Consider the following 22,559-nt stretch of genomic DNA (forward strand, 5'->3'; position numbering starts at 1 on the left):
AAATATTATTCAATATGTTTTGGGCTTCTGTACCAGCCCAAGGCAACCACAGCCCTTTAGCAGTAAAGATCTGTGTCAGCAAAGATGCCCCCAGTAGCTCCCCATTTTCTTTTTTCTGTACACATAGAATAGAAATGTCACAAAATAAGTCTGATTAGTAATTAATACAGATAATTACTGGCAGCACAGAAACCAGTGCATTTAGCATCAGAATTTAATAATCAGTAGAACGAACCAGTCAAGGGCGCCGCCATCCTGAACCACAACCTTATCGCAAAGCAAGTCTGTCGATTAACTTATCTACTACTTGTACAATCGCGAACTTAACAATATATTAGCGTCTCCAGTGAAACAAGAAGACTACAATTCCCGGCAGTCCCCATTTTTCGGTCCCGCCCCTCTATATAACCTTTCCCATCCGGGGTTTTGACAACGTCAGGCGAGTAGTCGCCGTTGCGTAAGGAGCTACTGCGTTACTTTTCTCCCCCTTTCTTCGGGTCCTGTCGGGGCTCTACCTCCTGGGGTGCGAACCTCTGCACTGTCCGGGCCCTGCTTCGGCGATTCGGGTTTGTGCCCGTCCCGCTGCTCTGCGGCCTGCTCTTTCCTGTTTTCTCTAACTCTCCAGTAGTTACTATTTATCTTCTGGCCACGCGTATGAAAATGTCGCCATGAATCCTGCTCTCCGTTGTCCAGCGCACCTGAACGCCATGCTCCTGGCCTCCAGCCGCCGCCTGTACTGTGCTCCCCCCACTCTGCCCACGGCCTATGCCGCTGAGCTCCCAGGGTTCCCCAGCAGATATGGATCCCGGATCAGCCAACACAAACAAGAACCAGAACCGCTCCGGCTCTGCGGGTCCTTCCGGGGAGTCTAAGCCGAAGAGTGGTGAGTAGGTGCTAAGGTTGTGTGAAGCGTCACTTGGCTTCGGCCTTCATGCCGGGGAGGTGTCTGCAGTCTGGAATTGGACCCTGTGCCCCCTTGATGGCGGCCCTGCTCACAAGTGTGCGTGTGTGTGTGACTGGCATGGAATAAACTGCTTCCTAGTACTAAAAGAACGTACTGGACAGACCCGAGTTTGTAACGTGACGTCACAGGTTGTTATTGAAGATCTTGTGAGATCCGTGTTACTCTTTATGGTTATTGGTGCTCTTGTTCTATGGAGGCGCTTGTTGGTCATGTTAAAGAGACAGACTCCAGTCTATGCATATGCCATACTGGCGCACACTCACAGGCCCATCACAGTTTATATAAACAAGCTGCTGTGTAGCTATGGGGGCAGCCATTCAAGCACAGGACACATAGTAGACAGCAGATACATTTGGAAGAATCTCATTGTATACTACGTGGTTATCTGCTGTGTATCCTGTGCCTTTTATCCTTTTCCAGCTTCTTTATATAAACTATAGTGGTTTCTGAAGTAAACACACACGTTACCAGTGCAGCACAACCGTACAATTATATTTTCAATTCTTCAATTAACTGGTCCGTTAAAGAACTGTTACTCTGCACTTGTCGAAAGCTGTGTAGCGCAAAAGGGTTCTACATTATCTGCAATGCAAATATGGGCCCTACCGCGTTTTTTGTACATAAATGGCAGCCACCATCACTACAAAGCTAATGCAAATGTTACATTTATGATTTAGTTTAAGGGTAGGTAAACATAATCTGTTCTGATGTGCTGTTCTTGTAATTTGACCTTTGCATAGTCAGCATTATAAAACAGACTTATCACTTGTGATTGGGTGAAAGCATGTAAACAATCAGAATATGTAGGCACACCCTCACATGAAAATGTGGGGTATATCACATGATCTTTGAGTGACGTGTGTGTGGGCTCCACCCAATTCTGCTTTTTGAGATAATTGTTGTGTTGTGATCTTGCAAATAAACATTAGAGACACTCAGACAGTAAAACTAGGAATGAAACTTGGCAGAAGCGCCTGATGGTGCCCATTAGCTCTGCGTATGCTGTTAATTTACTTTGATGTGAAAGGAGTAGTTGGCCATTAAAGTATGACTTTCACAGTGATATTCCAAGACAGTTGCAGTTAGTTACCGTAGTTGCATTTTTTAAGGGTCTTGAATTTAGGTTTTTGTTCGGCAGCTCCTCAGTTTGAAATTTTGGCTAGGGTCCAATTTATAAAGCTAATTAACCATATACAGTGAAACCTCCATTTTTCATCCCCTAATTTTAAGTTTTCCCTAATTTTACATTGTTTTTTTTGTGGTCCTACCTATATATTATGCCTAATATATTTCCCTAATTTTAAAATTTCCTGGATTTTACACAATTTTTTCTGGTCCCCTGAAAAACGTAAAATTGGGGTTCTACTGTACTTGTTTTTGTGGCTGTTAGTGACAAAGAAGCCCTCTTTCCCCACCCCTGCTATAGGCTGTTGAACTGTTCTTTATCACAAAACCTATTACAGGTGTATAAAAGGTTCTAAGTGGACTGAATATTTGTATTATTGTGCTCATATGGATAGGAAGTAGAATGTTATTTTACTTTGTCTATCTTCAGCACTAGCCCTATTTATGGAACAAATGTTGAAATTAGGGTTTTACTCCCCATTTTATTTTGAATATAAATGCATGAATAGTTACTACGCCACATTAGAGCTACAATAGAACCCCTATTTTACGATTTTCTTGTAAAATCAGGGGAAAAAATTCAAGAAAAGAAAATGCGTTTAAGCAACTTATTTTTCAAGTACGCAAAGTATATGAGCACAGGGGTTGGTTGTACTAAGCAATATTTACTGTGTTAATGACAAGGGTTTATTAGTATAGCATTAATGTTATATTATGAGGGGGGGCATGTACAAGGCCTCTGTGACACATGCACAACCTAAAGCAATAAATGATGTGTGGTGAAATTGACTATTTACAGACTGAACTATGGCAAAATATGCATCAGGTTAATATTTTAAACCTCTTAATTTCACGAACAACATAACAGTTTTGGGAACATCAGGACAAAATTTTGATCCAAAGTCCTGGAAAAAGCACCCCATCGAAATGCATTATAAGTTTGCAGGACCACAAAAAATGGTGTAAAGTACAGGAAAACTTAATAAGGTGGTTCACCTTTAAGTTGACTTGAATGATGTACAGTGTGATCTTCAGAGACAACTTTTTGTTAAGCAGCTCTCCATTTAGCAATTTAAGCAATGTGGTTGCTAGGGTCCAAATTACTCTAGCAACCATGTATTGAGTAATAAAAGCCACAACAGTTTTCTGTAAAAATATGCTGCTTTGCAATTTAAATGGCAATTTAAAGGGCAAGTTAGGCAGACGGGTTGGAGTTGTGTGTGGACAGGAGGTGCAGCTGAGGTAAACGGTGAAAAAGAGGTGGGGTGATAGAGGTGGATTCGAGAATAGACGCAGGCTGAGAGGAAGACACATTTAGGGGCGACAGAGCCCAGAAAGTCATGTGGACACCAGAGCGGCTGCAGCAATGAGAAGGGGTTAGGTTTTAAGAATGGGGGAGGGGGTGGATGACAACAGAGCGATGACAGTGGATACTAGAAGAGCTACTCCACATAGCACATGTCTCTATAAGTTATGACATCAGAATGTACCCTTTATAAGGATATCATTCATGGTTTGTCTTATAGGCAAATGGCCAAACAGCAGATCATATCCTTATAATACACAAGAACCATAAATATCCACTAAATGTATATTCTTTTAAACAGTACTTTGTGATGTAATCATGGGGTGGTGGAGGATAAAAGCAGGACATCTTTAACTTGTTGGCCCAAATTTTGTGACGCCTGGGAAGCGTATTTATAGGTTTCTTGTCAGCATCCATCTATACCCTTCAATTATTTAAAAAGTATGACAGTGACTTTGTCAACAATAACATAGCTGATTTAAGTAGATTAGTTCTAGGCCCAAGCAGGTCCTATTCAGGACTGAATTTGTTGATCATGTAGTTGGTGATTTACTCGAGGAGTTTTATTTTTTTATTTTATCAGCATGATAATGTAAACAAAATATGTCGTATCACAGACTTCTTTTTGAGCTAGTGGTCTGCTTCACACTGTTTGTCAAGAATACAACTTGACCATTGTTAGCCGAGTAAGTTGTTGGATTTGTTCCGCTATGCCTTGCAAAGGGCCATCTTAGATGCATTGCTGTGCTGTTGTGGGTTTCTCCCTAATAGCTTTTATGCAACAGTCGCAGGAACAGCATTCTGGTCTATAAGTGTAACATTTGTCTTCTGTAATGCATGCAGTTACTTTCTCAGGGTAATGGGTACAATAAAGGAAACAGAGGGCTTTTGATTTCACCTCTTTTATCCCAAAACATTTAGCTTGTTAAGACATTTAATTAACATTTGTTTTCCTTCCTGTCCCCTAGAACAGAAGAATGGAAGTGGCTCCAAGCAACGATATAATCGGAAACGAGAAAATTCTTACCCTAAAAATGAGACACTTGCTGGTCAGACCCGCCGCTCCTGTCCACAGAAAAGCAAAACTTTTAACAAGGTTCCACCACAAAGAGGTGGAAATAAGCAGTATGGAATGGGAAGGAGGGAAGAGGTTAGAGTAAATTCATTCTATTTTTGGTTTGTCCAGAGATTAAAATAAAAATTGGGAGGCTGTTCACTTTTTTCAGTTCAGTTGTTTTCAGATTGTTCGCCAAAAATGCATAGATTTTTCATTTGGTTTTCATGTTTTCGTTTTGACCGTTTTTTCAAAAAATTAAGGTTCATGTTCCCCCCTCCTCTAGCAGCTCCGTAATCCAGGTGCAGATTGTGAACTGTTACAATTTGCTACATTAGTTAATACATTGCTCCGCAGTATCTGTGAAATAAACTAATCAATTTATATTGCATCGCCTCTAGTTAGAGTCCTGCAGCCGGTCGGGTACCCGCGGGTTACCCGCAAAAACCTGCTGTACCCTGCGGGTAGTGGGTATAGACGAGGGTCGGCGGTTTTGCGGGCTGCGGGTCTTAATAGTGCTTTTTTCTGTTCATGCCTACTTCTGATGATCTCACTTCCGGTTTACAATGACGGCACTTCCTGATTCTTGATGGTCAGCAAGTCCGGGTTGCGGATAAGGTACTTGTGGGTAAGAATGCGGATTGCAGGTTGCGGGTACGGGTCAGGTACAGGTTCCAAAAAATGGACCCGCGCAGGACTTTACCTCTAGTGAGAGTTTTTCTTTCCATTTATATCTGTTCAAAGAAAAAGCCTTTTATAGGGCAGATAGCTTTTTAATACAGATATTTGGCAAAGTTGCCATGCAAGTGGGCTTTTTTGGCGAATCTGGTTTATCCTGTCGTTTGGACCCTTGGCCAATATTTGGATTATAGAGGGGCATATGCAGATTATATTTATAAAAATATGTTGACCTAAAACACTTTCTATTTCATACTAAAAAAAATTAATTTTAATAGCGACTAGCAAGTTTTTCCAATCCAACATTTATGATAAAAATATATTGCATTAATGAACTATTCAGCATATCCACATATCAAAGTCAGCATCCTAAATGAGGAGTGGATCTAAATGTTTATGGCCACCTGGTCTGGAGAGGTTACCAGCACATCTATAGTCTCCTGCTGAACTAAACTTCACTTCTATATAAAACTGGCTCCTACTATACGGTTAGCAAACTTAGGAGTGGTTTCTCCTGCTGTTATTCTGAAATATCACTTATTGCGCCCTATTAATTGCCAACACCAACCAATAGAAAGCGAGATGACTGCAACTTGATTATCCCAAAATTAGGCACTGGGTGCCCTTGGCTGCCTCTCATTCACATGAATGATAAACATTTGACAGGGACAATGCTTTTCAGCACTAGGGGTTAATGAATGTATAGTGGGAGAAACTGTTCAGAATAAGCACTTTAGCCAAGTGATTTATTTCTTCCTGGTACAGGTAGCAGAGACTCAGAGAGCAGAGTTTAGTTCAGCTGAATATTCAGGGCCGAAGAAGATCAACCTTAACCATCTTCTAAACTTTACCTTTGAGTCACGTGGACATCCTGGTGGACCTCACAGTGCAAATGGACATTTTGGCAGAAGACATAAGTGGGCAAACAAACCATTTAATAAGGAACTATTTCTGCAGGCTAAGTGAGTGGAAAATAATCTAATTATAAATGGACATTTTTTTGGCATTCTGCTTACTTAAATGTACCTTTTTGTCTTACTAGCTGCCAGTTTGTGGTGTCTGATGTTAATGATTATAGTGTCCACTTCACTGATCCAGATACTCTTGTTAGCTGGGACTTTGTGGAACAAGTGGTAAGTCATATTTTTATTTACACAATCCATCTCAGAGGTTGATATAAGCATGTGAAAATGGTACTGTTTTTTTTTCAGTTATTTGTTTGGGCAACTTTGTTCTTTCTTTCTGCAGCGCATTTTTAGCCATGAGGTGGCATCATGTCCAATTTGCCTATACCCTCCCGTTGCTGCAAAGATTACGCGCTGTGGGCATATTTTCTGCTGGCCTTGCATCTTGCATTACTTGTCGCTTAGCGAAAAGGACTGGAGTAGATGTCCAATTTGTTACAGCTCCATTATAAAAAAAGACCTAAAAAGGTAGGAATCGTTTAATAAATCCTTACTTCTACAGAATACGCTTTACATAAATCCTTATTTCCATTGTTTGTCTGTAGTGTTGTCGCCACAGAAACCCATCTTTATTCAGTGGGTGATAAAATCACAATGCAGTTGATGAGGAGGGAGAAGGGAGTCTTGGTGGCCATGCCAAAATCTAAGTGGATGAAGCTTGATGAACCTATTCATATGGGAGGTAGGACAAGAGCCTGTGTGGGTTGTGTGAAAGCTTCAGATGTTTGTATATTAAGCTAACGGGCTTTTTTACAACAAAATATAATATATATTTGTTAAAGAAATTGTACTCTTTTTTTCAGATCTGGATCATATCCAGTACTCTAAGCTACTTCTGGCCTCTTGGGAACAAATCCTGAACTACGTAATTGCTGAGGAGAAGTTTGCCCTGTTTGAGCAGTATAATGCTGAAAAAGAAACCCCCGAGGCCTGCTTTATAGAGGCGGCTATTCAAGAGCTGCAGGTAAGAATTATCTAATATGAAAAGAACATGAGATCGATCAATGAATCTGGTCCATGATGCATTAAATATGAATTAACCAATCCTTTCTGTCCCAGTTTACAAAGGGAAAACTCTACTCTTTAGAGTATTCAATTTTAATAAGACAGAGATGCTGGGGGATATGGTTAGCATGTTTCCCACTGCCAATTGGGAAGGATGCTTGACTCTGCCTCAGATCTTCACTTTGGTGAGCAGTTGTTTGAGGGGAAGTGGGGCATATAGTTTGATTAATGAGCTCATTCTCTAGTTCTGAAAGTAGGACCTGGTTATTAGGCATGGCAGCAATTCATTTATGAACCTGTGGCCACAGGGATATACATATAGGATTGCTGTGTAAAGTTATCACAATGTCTCCTGCCATAGAGCACTGATTTCATAACTAAGTATCTGGGTGTGCAACACTGATAACCGGGCACTATCATCGTGGGCTAAAATCCACCCCTTTCTGTGCCTGTAAGGGCTAACTGAAGATGTGGCAGAACCAGTGCGATTCAGTGTTTTATTCAGAGAAACGCCATATGAGATTAGCCTTATGATCTGCTAGCCAAACAGATTGCAGATGATTTTGGGTTTGTTTATAAGGAGGTTTCTTTAGTAGACTGCTGATTTGTTCTGCTTTTTGCTTGTATGTACAGGACGTAAATTTGAATTTCACAATTTAGGATGCTTTAGTGAAACTCTGGGAGACAAATTCGAAATACCTAAAATCCGCTGTGTCCGTTGGCTAAAAAGTGTATGTACAGACATTTACAGGTCATTCTTGCACCGGCTTACTTGTTTAAAGTAACAGTAACACTAAAAATGTATAAGGGAAAAACCCTCTCTACCCCGCTCAAAAAACACTTCTATCCTGGACGAAGTTAACTATTTTTAATGTTTAATAAATAAGTACTGCAACAAAATCCCACTTCCTGTTGTGTGCTGTGTTTTAGAATTATTTCCTCAGCAGCATTTAATTCTCTAAAGGCTGCTCAAAGCAAATGAATCCCACTGATGAAAAGAAAAAGCATAGCAGGCTAATAATCCTCTGTAAAGCCGGGGCAACTAACTTCCCGTTTTAAAAACAGTTGGCTAGCAGCAGATTGGAGTGCGTACGTAAGTGCATGTCGCCTTTTTTAAAACACAGTACACAACCGGAAATGCAATATTATCAAATTATTTATGTATTAAACTTTAAAGATAAATAACTTTTTCCAGGATATAGGTGTTGCTTGAATGGGGCACTGTGGGGGTTTCCTTCATAAATTTTGTGTTACTGTGCCTTTAAGAACTTTCAAGTCCCTGACATGGAAGTTGGGTTAATTTAGGCAGTGTGGTGCTGCATGTCTGGACAAACAAAATGCAGTATGACTGAAATCTCTCCATGTGTCATTAACCTTAATGGGCTTCTTAGGTGCATAAGAACCATTTTGCAGTCTCCTTCAAATTGCTAAATTTTAAATGTCTTTTTTCATTTTAAAGGAATTTTGTCAAAAACATGTTTTTTACAAAATGCATAAGTTAATGGGCTTCTCCAGCAGAATCCGGCCTGCAAACTTTGTACGAAAGTTGGCCTAAACCCACCAAACCTGCAGACTTCTTGCCAGCCCGCGCATCACTAACCTGCAGTGGTAAAATTTCTCCCATGCCCCACCTAGTGGTAGATATGAGAACAGCCATCAATAATAACAAATACAAATCCCCCCCCCCAACCCAAGTTGCAACTGCTTCAGTTACACGGAGTAGGAGAAACCATATGTATGAAAGTCATTCCCTTGTGAAGTTCTGGCTCACGACCAGGCAAAAAGACCTGAGATACACACCAATATTGCAACTTAAAAATTTATTGGTTCAAGAATAAAATATAGTGGTAGAATGAATTGTGTGTCTTATTTAGTAATAAAAACTGTACCAATCACTACATAATTCTTCTAACCAGTCACGCTACTGTAACTTTGCAAGGGGGAGCTTCCCTCCCCCCTTTGACTTTATCTATATCACTTAACTTAACGGTAATGTTGGTATAAACCTGCTTATTTTGGGCATGGCTTTCAAACAAGTTTCTCCTTACAGGATCGTGCAGAAAGTCTGTGTACTGCCAGCAAGCCTGAAATTGAGGCAGCTACACTTTCAATGAAGACTTTGAATTTTGAGGCTACTTGTGATAAACCGAATACAGTCATGGAGAAAGAGGTTAGTATTGAAGAGATTCTCGTTTCTGTATCAAGCCTTTCAGCATTAAAATAATTCTATTTTTAACAGGTTGTACACTATATCTCTGCATTTGAGGAGGAAACTATGGAACCACCATGTGAAGATTGTTCTCCTACAGAATCCCCTCCTCCAGATATCCCAGCTGTCTTGGAGACAGAAGAGAACACAGTAACTGATGGAGTCCTCCCTTTACTCAGTCAACCGGAATCAAAGCCTAAAAACGATGAGCCACTTGCAAACTCTCACTATTACTATTTTTACCAAGGTATGTGCTGGAAACCTGCATCACCTATATTCATTGAGTCTTTGAATAACTTTGAGATGTATCAACTGTACGATAATAGAATTGACTCTAAAAGCCAGGAGCTTCCCACCCCACTAGCTTGGGGAATTTTCAAGCACTGCAACAACATATTTCCTGCCTCCCCAGTAATCCCTGTTATAGACTTAGACTTCGCTCCTCCAGAAAGTTCCAAGGTTGGGTTAAACTTGTTCATTAAAGGCATCTGACCTGTGGGGTCCCAAGTTGGGCATTCCTGATTCAACTCTTCACAATTCTCTCTTAGCCGTGGATGGACAGCATGTGTACCTTCATCCAGTCAATGTACGTTGCCTTGTTCATGAATATGGCAGCCTTGAGCGGTGTCCAGAGAAAATCACTGCCACTGTTGTAGAGATGGATGGGTTTACCATGACTGAGGTACGTTTTGATTTTCATGGTGCTAGTTATGTAAAAGAACTAAAATTTAATCTCCAGCTTGTCACTATTTTTGTGTTAATACCAATATGAAATTATGGATGTAAGTTATTTTAAAAATGTTTTAATTTTCTTTCTACAAGGAGGTGCGTCGACGCCATCGTTACCTATGTCATTTGCCTCTTACTTGTGAGTTCAGCATCTGTGAAATTGCCCTGGGGCCACCTGATGTTTCAGTGAAAACCTTAGAGCTTTTTACAGGTACAATGGAATTCCTGAGCACAGTCATTCTTCTGGCTTGTTTTTACTCCTTTTGTAAGCAGATTCTAATAGTAGGAAGGAAATACCTTGCCGTATCAGTCTTATATTTCAAAACCTGCTTGTTTACGTGCCTCTTTGTATTTTGCTTCATAGAGGAAGTTGAGAAGAGAAAACGTCTGCGCCAGCGGAAGGCACGAGATGAGCAGCGCAGAGAAAAAAGGATCGAGATTGAGGAAAACCGGAAGCAGGGGAAGTGTAAGTGTCTCTGTATTAATTAAATTTCAAGATTGCTTTCTGCTATTTAAAATCATAAGTAGATATCTCCACAAAATTGCTACTGCACCATTAAATACATGCCAAAGGTATTTTATCAGTACAAATTTGCCAACTTTTTTTTTTTTTTTTTTTTATAGAGCATTCTGCTCCCCATACATACAAAAATAAAACTTCAGCATCTAAAAGCTTGCAAGTTCATGTAGAAGTCAATGGGAGTTGTCAAAGCCAATTTTTTTTTTCTGTTCAAATATTTTGGCCTTTTTTTCATGGTCTTTCATGTTTTATTCAATGAAGTTTTTAAGATTTACATTTTTAAACAAAAGTTTATTCAAATGAAAATTGTAAATATTACTAATTCTCATTTTGTTGTATCAGAGTGCACGCACGTGCAGTTTTTATATGCTGCTTTATTGTAAAAAAAATTGTGGCACCCAGGCACTTGTATTCTAAATGGTGTACAAACTTTTGCCTGCTATATGTATGTATAGAATTACATTGCATGCCCTAGACTGCATGCTAGAAATCTGCAGTAATGTAAGCACTTCCATTAATCTGGGTGGGCGACTGTCTGTTCAGTTCCTTTAAGATAAGTAAAGAGTATTAGTGGAACATTTCACATTCCATGAAGTCCCATCTTATGTTAGGTCAGTGGCTTTTTTTTGTCTTGTGTTGTCTTTGTGTGCATTTTGGATGCTGCCCATTTTGCTTTTCCTCCTTTTTTGTTCTTTTCCTTGTTCTGTTCTTTAATTGCATTCTCCAAAATATTAGCTGCATAAATGTTCTTATTTCTGTCCACAGACCCAGAAGCGTACATTGCATTAGAAAATTTTCAGCAGTTCCCTGCTTTTAGCTCCAGTCCAGTCTACTCTCTCTCCAGTGTGGAAACGCAAAACTTTGTGTCCATATCTCCTGTGAGCTGCAGCCCAACATCGCAGTCTGGTGAGGCATTTACTGCAAAGTATGCATGTTTAATGTGCTAGATTACAATTCTTTTTAGATCACATCCATTTCATGTGCATGTCACTGGAATCTAAAAACCTATTGTAAACATTTGTTGTTGTGGATTAGCATAATTTGGGTGGGTTACAACTAACATACACATTCAGATCATTTAAGATGTCAGAAATTATGTGCAGTGTATTTTTCATTTCCGTGTGCAAATCAGCCTTCTGTCTAGTTTCCCCTGCACAAATATTTGCAAACAGAACAGTGTAGAGCAAGCATGCAACTTTTGTTGTATTTCTGGAGGTTAAATTGTAGGTTCATATAATAGAATTTCACTTGGATAACTATCTTTAGAACTCGCGTTTTTTTTCCCTTTATGCAGGTTCCCTTCTTGGGGCAGAATGTTCCTTGGATCCTTCATTCACTGAGGATGAATCCCGTTGTCCATCATTTGCTCAGGTGAATTATTCAGTGTATACAACATTTCAATATACACAAACACACACATGAACACGAAGTATTTGTGCACTAGCACACTGATCACACTGAACCTACTGCTTTTGTTATGAACTTTTGTTATCTGGGGCAAGTGAGTTTAAAAGAGTTTAAACACTTTTTTCAGTTGTTTTCAGATTGTTCACCATAAACCAATACTTTTTTCAATTACTTTCCATCTTTTATTTTTTTACCATTTTCAATGCAAGTTTAATGTTCCTGTCTCTGGTATCAGTCTGGCAGCTTCGTGATCCATGAGAATGCTGAGTTGTTACAATTTGATACAATTAGTTGATATATTTCTCAGCAGTATCTGTGGAATATTAGCAACTATTGTATCAATTGTAACAGCTGCCTGTAATGAAACCCGGAGATTCTGCTCAGCAGTAACAAAGATTACAAATATATCAACTAAATGTATCAATTTAGAACAGTTACAGAGTCGGCTACAACCCCCCCTCCCCAGAGCTGATTTAGAAGGTGAAAAATTAAACTTTACACTTCAATATTAGAAAAACTGTCACAAATAGAAAGTGTTTCGGAAAAAGTCTTGGTTTCAGATAGTTCACTCTGTACTGACATATAATCCTATATATGACCATACCATCAAACTTAACTGACCTGATATTGTTTGCCCCAAAAAATCTGTGTTCTTGATCAATGAGCTGATCAATGGCTCTAGCCGTCCCATAATTTTTCTTGGAAAAGTAGCTGCCATTGGGAATGAGCACTTTTGACAGTTATGGTTTCTTCATTAAAGGAGTTGATATTTTTTAAGTGATATTTTGATACAGTTTGCAATTGGTTTTCATTTTTTTTGTGTTTTTTATTTCTCTTTCTATTGAGCAGCTGTCCAGTTTGCAATTTTAGCAACCTGGTTGCTAGGGTCTATATTACCCTAGGAACATTGCATTGATTTAAATAAGACGGTGAAATATGAATAGTAGAGGGCCTAAATAGAAAGATGAGTAATAAAAGCAGCAATAAATAATGTGTAACCTTAGACCATTTGTTTTACATGGATCAGTGACCCCCTTTTTGAAAGCTGAAAAGTCAGAAGGTGGCAAATTTAAAAAAAAAAAAAAAAAAGTTGATTGTAAAGTTGCTTAGAATTAGCCATACTAAAAGTTAACCTAAAATAGATGAACCACCCCTTTATGGGTTACCTGGGGGCCCTATTTAGTTGAACGGATAGTACACAGTGGTAAAAATGTGCTTGGCAAGAACTATGTACCAAAATGGCAGATCAGTCGACAGAAAGGTTAATTGCACAAAAATAACATGAAGCGCCATATGATGTCTAAACCCTCATTCTTATCATTTCTAGATGCTGAGAGCTGGTAAAGCAAAGCCAGAGACCTGGCCCAAAGCTGCCCATAAGAATGGTAAGTGTCAGCCCTACCTGATCTTTGCTTGAATATTAGCATGTACTGACTATTTCTTTTTTCAGTGGCAGAAAATACTTTGACTCCAGCAACAGCTGACAGTGATGGCGAGAGTGATTGCTCTGAGCGAGTTCCTGTCCCAAGTTTTCAGAACTCTTTCAGCCAAGCTATGGAAGCAGCTTTCTTGAAGCTGGATACAGCCCTCCCTACTCCTCCTTCCTCAGGTACAAGCAGGCGCAAGGAAAGATGAGCATGTGTGACCTGCTGTCGCTTGTCCTTAATTTTTCTTTTTTTCTTGCAGTTGAGAAAGGTGGGAGAAGAAAGAAGAAGCAACAAAAGCTTTTATTTAGCACCTCAATTGTCCATACTAAGTGAGCAGTGCACTCATCAATTTCTCCTCCGACATGTTCACAGATTTGAATAACTTGATCTGCAGTATTTATGGCTAAACATATATCAGTTCTGAGCGGATTGCTCTTGTATGTTGCACCAATTGGGGACAGTTTGCTTTTGTAGGGTGAGATCTTAACTAAAGCAGTGGATAAGTGATTAGTATGAAGTAGCCGAACTGTTTATAATGTGGCTAAATACCTCCGCATTATAAATTCTAACAACTGAACCAGTGGAACATCCGAGTTTTAGGTCACTTGCATATGGTGGACAAGAATGAAGTTCTACTAATTAAACTAAAGCTTCTGTTGGTAGCAGAGTTCCCCAGGTCCACTCATCAAGGCAGACAATGCTTTCAATATTACCACAGTTGACACTTTATAATTTGTAAATTACCACTGGAGATTATTTAGCTATGGTGTTTGTTGCTGTTGAAAACTGGATTTGGGAATTTGTTTAAGGACTTTAAAGCTGAGCTTCACAATGCTCTGCTTGTGGCTTTTTCATGTGACAAGAATGTACCCCACACTGATTCTGTAGTGGAAACAATAAAATTTAGAGTAACACTTATTTTCTTGCAATTGCAAGTTTACTTGTGTTTTCTTTATTATATGGGTACTAGCAACATCAAAGATCGTGAGCCTTTGGTTACTTACTTTACACTTTCCCTGAATAGACATGAACATTGATCCATTTCCTTGCACAAGCCATAATACAATTTAACAGCAATGGCATTTGTTGTTCTGTATATAGTGCTGTAAAATGCAGAAACTGTATGTATTTTCATTTGATTCCATAATTTTGAGTTTTAACTGCAAGATTCTCAGTACCCAGGAATTTGATGTTTTGTTGCTGGGACACAACATGTGTAATTGCCCTTAAAAGAAAAACACAGTGACTGAGCTTTAAGGCATTCTCTCGTATAAAGGAGATGTAATTCTTTCTCTTTAGCATTGTTTGGTTTTGGATAAAAAAAAAAAAAAGGTAGCAAAACGTCAACGTTTTTGTGAAACTCATAAATACTCCTTTTATGTGATTAATTTGCCTGGCAGTTCTGTGGTCATCATTTGTCTTCAGACAAATGGAAAAAAGTCTGAGGCTCATAAGGAGGTTGAAAGCAAAAAAGAAACCATTGTAGAGCACACTGCCTCATAATCTAAAACCACTGTTTGATCCATTAAAAAAAACACAGGTGGCTGCTGTGGTATAAACACCTAACACTTCTTTTCAAACCTTTGGAAAAAGTTTCCAGTAAGGGCTCACATATAAGGACCCCCCTCTCCCAAGGCTGAGACTTGGACCCTTCTCCAAATGGGCAGTAGGAGATCCCCACTCACTAAACACAGTAGGGGTTAAGGGCATTAACTCACAGGTTGCTCCTCACGCTGCCCATTCAGAATTATATGTTTGGTTGCTACAAAATGACAACACTGCTGATAAATCTAACTTTAACCTAAACCAACACTGAACCAATGGTCATTTTTCACAGGCTATACTGACATGTTGGTTAGAAGAAGGAAAAATGCAAATTTACAGCTGGACATGTCATTTCCCACACAGCGTGGGGAGCCCATGTATTCAAAGGGTACAAATGGGTCACAATAAAGATGTAGTAAGCATTTATTGCAATATTTATGAGGCCATGGAAGCAATGTTCCTTCTAATTTCTTCTCGGCTATTTGTGCAAAAAAATTATTTTGTGCGCACATTTTAAACTTGTGTGTGCTGTTTTTATAAACAATTCTTTGCACGCGCCGCAATTTGTCATGGGCTTCAAAATTTGTCCGCACATCTTAGAGGGAACATTGCATGGATGGGACCCACTTACCAAATTTTATTACGAAATTGCAGTTGTTGGCATGATAGGTGCCAACAATATTCATACTATAGAAGTAATCCCAATTCTTTTTTTTTTTTTTTTTTAAACATTTATTTATTTCCAGCACAATATTGTACAGCGAAGTGTTATTCAGTCATAGAAAGTAGCAATCCCAATTCTGACAATACAAAAATTGCCTTATAGTATACCAGTCCACTAACACTCTGTTTCTTTAGGCACTATAAGCGGAACCATTCCCTAATAAATAGTTGTGTAATAACTGCAGATCGTAAGATTTCACCAGATAAATACGAAGAACAATCTGAACCCCGCTCCAGGCCATAGACAAATTGGATATACGGTTGTGTTCACAATAATTAAAATAAATAAAATCCTTATAAAAGACAGAAGTTGCTTGGCCTCAGCACTTCAGCAGCTGCACAGAAAGTATTGCAACTCGGGGAGAACAGCCTTTGTACACTAACTGGGGAATGTAATAAAAGTCGGTAACTGAAAAACTATTCGCAATGCGAATAGTTATGCAATTGCGCGAACAAATTTAGCTTTGCTTGAATTTAATATAGCTTTTGCGAACCTGGAAGCTGTTTAGTGACCACTTCCGACAGTGGAAGACTGTTTGCGAATTTTATAGTTTGCGCCAATGCGCAGTCAATGTAAACAAAAAGATTGACACCTTCAAGCACTTCTTAAGAGTGCGCAATTAATATTCGCAATGTAATAACAGTTTAAGGAACAATATTAAATTGCAAGATGTGGATTTTTATTCTTATTGGTGAGAATTGTTTTGCTCTTTGCGACTTTTATTACATTCCCCTGTATATGGCTAAACAAATTCACTGTTTGTCACCTATTGTCAAATGCTGCCTGTAATAGGATCCAAACCGCCTTCCATAATTTCTGTGTAGACCTATCTGGATTCAAGTACATTTTATTTTATTTTCTTTTTTTCTTTTTTTTTTTTACTTCCAATAGCCTTGCTTTTATGTTCAAATCCCCTTCAAAAAGTTTGATATTCTCTTGAATTTAAATTGGGCTTGTTTGAAGAGGTTGTATTGGAACTTTTCCACCAAGGCTGACCGGAAACAGGTGTGTTGTTAATGGGTTTTTTTTATTTGAAGGTGATAATGAAAATAGAAAAATCTGATGTTGATTTGCATAACTAATATAGCTTTACAAATTAGCACTAGGGATGGGTGAATTTTTTCGCCTTGTTTCAAATGACGCCCATTGACTTGCATGGATGTGTGCGTCAAAAAAAATTTGCAGCGCAACAATTTTTTTGACGCCCATAGACTAATGGGCGTCGGCGTTATTTCGACGGCGGCAAATCTTTGGCGGGACAAATTCGCCCATCCCTAATGAGCACACAACATATAGTTACTATATACAGTAAGTCACAGTCTGTTTGCCTGTGAACAAAATTATGTAGCTTTGTGTTTCATAGCTCTTCAGTTTGGAATTTCAGCAGCTGAGCGCTAAAGTCCCATTTACACTAGCATTCAGGCAGTGGTTCAAGTAGAGACTGAAAGAATAGAGGCCTGCACATAAAATAATAAAAAGTATTAAAAATGTAACCTCAGAGTAATATTTTCACACAATAATTAAACTATAAAAATGACAAAATGAAGAGCAGCTTAAAAGCTGTTAAAGGGGTTGTTCACCTTCAAACAACTAGTTGGTTTCAGATAGATCACCAGAAGTAACCTCATTTTTCAACTTCTAAAGCAGTATAAATTGTTCTAAATGGATACATTTAGTTGATACATTTCTTACCTTTGTCCCTGCTGAGCAGAATCATTTCATTATAGGCAGCTGTCAGAATTGATACAATAGTTGCTAATATTGTACAGATACCGCTGAGAAATATATCAATTCAATGTTGCAAAATTGTAACCGTTTAGGGTAAAGGCACACCTGCCGATTTGGGGAGATTTAGTCGCGGGGCAACTAATCTCCTGAACGGCTCTGCCTGCCATAATGAAAAATCACCTGCGGTATGGCACATGCAGCGCTTCGTTTTTCCAAAGTCGCCCAACTTTCCTTGTGAGGCAACTTCGGCCGACATCGGAAAACGAAGAGCCGCGTGTGCCATGTCACAGGCGATTTTTCATTATGGCCGGCGGAAGCCGTTCGGGAGATTAGACACCCCAAAGAAGAGGTGATGAGTCGCCAGGTGACTAAATTTACCGGAATCGCCGGGTGTGCCCTTACCCTTAGAGTCGTACACCTGAATTACTGAGCTCCCAGACTGAAACACACGAGACAAGAAGATTCAACTTTGAACTTATAAATAATGGAAAGTAATTGAAAAAAGTTAATTTCTATGGAACAATCTGAAATCAACTGAACTGAAAAAAGTATTTGGAATGTGTACAACCCCTTTAAGAATAGGACATTATATAATGTACTAAAAGTTAACTGAAAGGTAAAAGGTACTTTTAAGTGCCTGGCATTGCAGTCATATATAACTGCACCTCAATACCTGTAGGGACTGACAACCTGCACAAAGTCTGCACAAATATACATATTTGTACCATTTAATTAGTACTTCTTTTTATAATAATACACCGTTAAAGCCAGATCTTTTCGTTCAATGTGAATGACATCTCAAAAATAAAATGCAAAGAACTGAGTGATTAGTTATCAGCAGTTTTGATTTGATCCGACCCTCATTTCTGAAACTTGTTGTATTCAGTATTTTCTGTGCTGTATTCATAATTATCCCAAACCAATGCAATTTCTTCAAGTTCCAGCCTCATCACTCATTGTCCTCACATTTGCTGAGCACAAATGCAGGGACTTCCAAGCTTTGTATGACACACTAATAATGATTGGTGGATAGCTTCTGTCTCCTGAAAAAAACAAAAAAGCAATCAAAAGAAAATCTCGGTGGACCGCAAGTCCTGTATTTAAATGATACATATTGTGTAAAAAAAACATGGGCTGTGCAGGGGAGTAGGAAGCACGCCACACACTGAACTGTAGGATATGCACCAATAAGCAGCTAGCCTGACCACATAGGGAACTGAAGCCTGCCTTTGGCTTGTGTGACCCAGTGTACCCTGTGTTAGTACATGTACCGCAATTGTACACTTTTAGGGAATCTGGTGCTGAGTGTGGTTATGGAAGTATCATCTCTCTGAGGCGGGATGCGCACAGCTCCTGCTTTACGACATTATATAGTAAATCAGGTACCTGCAGCCTAGAACAGGAACCCGTTACCTGATAGAACTCAAGAGACAAAATCTATAGTCGAACAACTCTTACTGAGACTTGAACCACCTGATCACATAAAGGGCTGGAAATTAGTAAATTTATACTTACCGAAATTTACTTTTCCCTTAGTCCCTTTTCGGCAGCAACCATGAGATATATTTTGTTCCCTGGCTGGTAGGACAAGCAAAAAAAGAGTTAACAACTTCCTAGCCACACCTATAAGTAGGAGTTACCTCAACAGTCCACAGTGTAATCAAAAAGTAACCCAGACAAAAAACATGCTTGATATCTTTAATAGGGTAGGGTAATAGTTTGCTGCCGAAAAGGGACTAAGGGAAAAGTAAATTTCGGTAAGTATAAATTTACTAATTCCCCTTCGTCCCCTTCGGCAGCAACCATGAGAGTTAGCGAGTAATTAGGGTGGGTCTGTCGCTACACCGCCCTCTGGATTATGCCACTGCCAAAGGAAGCTTCCTGAGAGGCCAAAATGTCCACTCTATAATGCTGAACAAAGGTATTAGGATTGCTCCACGTAGCTGCACGGCAAATATTATCCATGGAAACTCCAGCAATCTCTGCCCATGAAGTTGACATTTTCCTGGTCGAGTGTGCTTTTATTTTAAATGGTGGTACCAGATTATCTTTGATATAAGCCATCTGTATAGTCTCCCTCAGCCAACGTGCAATAGAGGGTCTTGAAGCTTTAAGACCTCTATTTTTCCCCGCAAAGGTAATGAACAAATTTTCCTCCTTTCTGAAAGATTCAGTGCTTTTCAGATAGACCTTCAAAGCTCTACCCACATCTAGAAGAGACAATCTATTGTCTTGAGACTGAGAGTCCTGATTCATATTGGGAAGCACAATCTCCTGATTAACATTACTATTTGTAACCACTTTCGGTCTGAAGGAAGGTAATGTTCTCAGCACTACCCTATCTGGAAGGAAAGAGATATATGGTTCTTTGGATGACAACGCTTGAAGCTCTCCAATACGTTTAGCAGATGTAATTGCTACTAGAAATGCAGCCTTAAAAGAAAGACATTTGATAGAACAATCTTGTATCGGTTCGTACGGGGATTCACACAACTTCTTTAATACACGAGAAAGATCCCAAGTAGGCAGTGGCTGCATCACTTTAGGTCGAATCTTCGATATCGCCTTCACAAATCTTTTCACTAAAGGCAGTGACGAAAGAGGTTTTTCCATCAAAGCCGAAAGAGCCGAGATCTGGACCTTAATAGTATTTACAGCGATCCCTTTTGCAAATCCTTCCTGTAGAAACTTTAGAATTGTTTCTATCGGTGGCTTCTTATGGCCAATCTGATGAAGAGAACACCAGCTTCTGAAAATCCTCCACACTCTAGAGTATACTCTATTAGTGGATTCTTTCCTTGATTGAATCAGAATATCTACTACCTCTGATGATAGCCCCTGTGATGTCAGAATGGACCTATCAGTCTCCATGCAGTCAACTGAAGCCGAGCTAGATCTTTGCATCGTATTGGTCCCTGAGTCAATAATGTCGGTATCTGGGGAAGAATCCAGAATTCCTGTCTGGACATTCTCATCAAGGGTGCAAACCAACTTCTCTTGGGCCAGAATGGTGCTATCAGAATAGTTCTCACTTGTTCGGCCTTTATCTTCTGAAGCACCCTGGGTATCATTGGAATCGGCGGAAATATATATACTAGGTGAAAATCCCACCTGAAGGACATGGCATCTAGAAAATTCGACCGATCCATTCTGTTGATCGAACTGAAGATTTCCATCTTGCGATTTTCTCTTGTCGCCATCAGGTCTATTACTGGAATCCCCCAGTGATCTATTATCCTCTGAAAAATGTTGTAATCTAGAGACCATTCCCCTGGAATAAAAGTTCTCCTGCTCAAACAGTCTGCCAGGATGTTGTCTTCCCCTTTTATATGAACTGCCATCAGTCTGGCTACACATCTCTCTGCCCAAGATAGAATTCTGTACACTTCCTGGCTGAGTACTGGGGCTCTGGTCCCACCTTGTTTGTTTAAGTATGCCACTGTGGTGGAGTTGTCTGACATGATCTTCAGGTTCGAACCCTTCAAGTGATGTTGAAAAGCTTGGATGGCCTTGAACACTGCTCTCATCTCCCTGAAGTTTGAAGACATGGAACTCTCCATTGAATTCCATAGACCCTGCGCTGTCATCTCTCTCAGATGGGCTCCCCATCCTGTCTGTGAGGCATCTGTGGTAAGAATCGTCCATTCCACCTGATGGAAATAAGACCCGGTCGAGAGATTGTTCTTCTGGAGCCACCACTTCAGATGGACTCTTGTATCCCTGCTGAGTATAACCTTCTTCTCCAAGGATGACAACTGACGGTCCCATCTCCTTAGAACCTCTGATTGTAGCGGTCTCATATGGAATTTTGCCCAGGGTACAGCCTCTATAGATGCTGTCATCAGGCCGACTACTCTCATCAACTCGCGAAGGGAGGACTGAGGACTCTTGAAAATCTTTTGGACTGCATCTATGAGCTTCACTACTCTGTCCGTAGGTAAGTATAACTTCATCTCTTCTGAATTGATGATGTATCCCAAGAACTGAATTGTCCTTGCTGGAACCAGGACTGATTTCTTCCAATTGATTATCCACCCCAGCTTCTGTAACATCTCTATCGTCTGTATCAGATGTTTCTTCAATAGAGAGGCTGATACCGCTGAAATCAACCAGTCGTCCAGGTAAGGAATTATAGATATACCTTTCCTCCTCAGTATCGCTACTACTGAAACTGTTATCTTGGTGAATACTCGGGGTGCTGTTGTTATTCCGAAAGGTAAAACTCTGAATTGCAGATGAACCATTGAGCCCTTGATTACTACCGCTAAACGTAGAAATCTTCTGTGAGCCAGACAGAGGGGTACATGGAGATAGGCATCCTTGAGGTCCAAAGAAACCATATAATCTCCCCGCTCTATGATACTTTTTATCGATCTGATGTTCTCCATCCGAAAAGATTTTTTTCTGATAAATTGGTTTACGAACCGTAGGTCTATGATGGTCCTGAAAGCACCGTCTGGTTTTGGCACTAAAAACACCTTTGAATAGGTTCCTTGGAACCTCTCCCCAAAAGGAACTGGTTCGAGTACCCTTGAATCTAGGAATCCTAGAATAGCTTCCTCGATAGCCAGCTGTCTTTCTGGTTGGGCTAAGGAGGTGAGAATAAATCTTTGTGGTGGAAACTGTAGAAATTCTATCTGATATCCTATTTGCAGGAGTTGAAGGACCCAACTGTCTGTAATCGTCTCTTCCCATTCTGGAAAAAATTCCCGCAATCTTCCTCCCACTGGAAGAGCACTTCTGGCGTCAGAAAGACGACTTCTTTTTCTGGAAGGATGGTCTATCTCCTCCCTTGTTAGCTCTGAATGGAGTTTTTCTGAAGGGTCGAAAGGAATCATTATCTCTCTTTCTTTTATCCTTCTGGGATTCTGAATCACGAACTGGAGATCTTCTAGCTCTAAAAAAGGATCTCCTGTTCCTTCTAAAGTTCTCCTGCGGCAGACGTTTACCCTTAGAGCTTGACAAGGATTCCAGTAACTTGTCTAGTTCGACACCAAACAAATGTCCTGGCTCAAAAGCCATAGTGCAGAGGCTATTTTTTGAAACTGCGTCAGCCGACCAATTTCTTAGCCATAAGGCTCTTCTAGCTGCCGTAGATAAAGCCATAGCCTTAGCAGATAATTTAACACCTTCCACAGTAGCATCACATAGGAAATCAATCGCCATACTGATC

At 39.8% G+C, this 22,559-nt stretch overlaps 1 protein-coding gene across 1 annotated transcript; it reads left to right on the forward strand.

The window, feature by feature from the left end:
- Positions 1 to 504: 504 nt before the first annotated feature.
- On the forward strand, positions 505 to 14,318 carry rnf10.S (ring finger protein 10 S homeolog). The gene is made up of 17 exons (NM_001096369.1): positions 505 to 883; positions 4,364 to 4,545; positions 5,893 to 6,089; positions 6,170 to 6,260; positions 6,376 to 6,560; positions 6,638 to 6,774; positions 6,896 to 7,056; positions 9,148 to 9,267; positions 9,337 to 9,553; positions 9,855 to 9,988; positions 10,129 to 10,246; positions 10,400 to 10,501; positions 11,321 to 11,461; positions 11,850 to 11,926; positions 13,290 to 13,347; positions 13,413 to 13,571; positions 13,649 to 14,318. The coding sequence occupies exons 1-17, from the start codon at positions 766 to 768 to the stop codon at positions 13,720 to 13,722; spliced, it is 2,271 nt and encodes a 756-aa protein (NP_001089838.1). The 5' UTR covers positions 505 to 765; the 3' UTR covers positions 13,723 to 14,318.
- Positions 14,319 to 22,559: the final 8,241 nt, after the last annotated feature.

This window comes from Xenopus laevis, chromosome 1S, assembly GCF_017654675.1.
Source record: "Xenopus laevis strain J_2021 chromosome 1S, Xenopus_laevis_v10.1, whole genome shotgun sequence".
NCBI classification, from domain to species: Eukaryota; Metazoa; Chordata; class Amphibia; order Anura; family Pipidae; genus Xenopus; species Xenopus laevis.

Coding starts and splice junctions, on each gene's coding strand:
- rnf10.S (NM_001096369.1), top strand. CDS start 766: ATGCCGCTGAGCTCCCAGGGTTCCCCAGCAGATATGGATCCCGGATCA. Junction 9,268..9,336: donor ATACAGTCATGGAGAAAGAG/GTTAGTATTGAA, acceptor TATTTTTAACAG/GTTGTACACTATATCTCTGC. Junction 9,989..10,128: donor ATGGGTTTACCATGACTGAG/GTACGTTTTGAT, acceptor TCTTTCTACAAG/GAGGTGCGTCGACGCCATCG.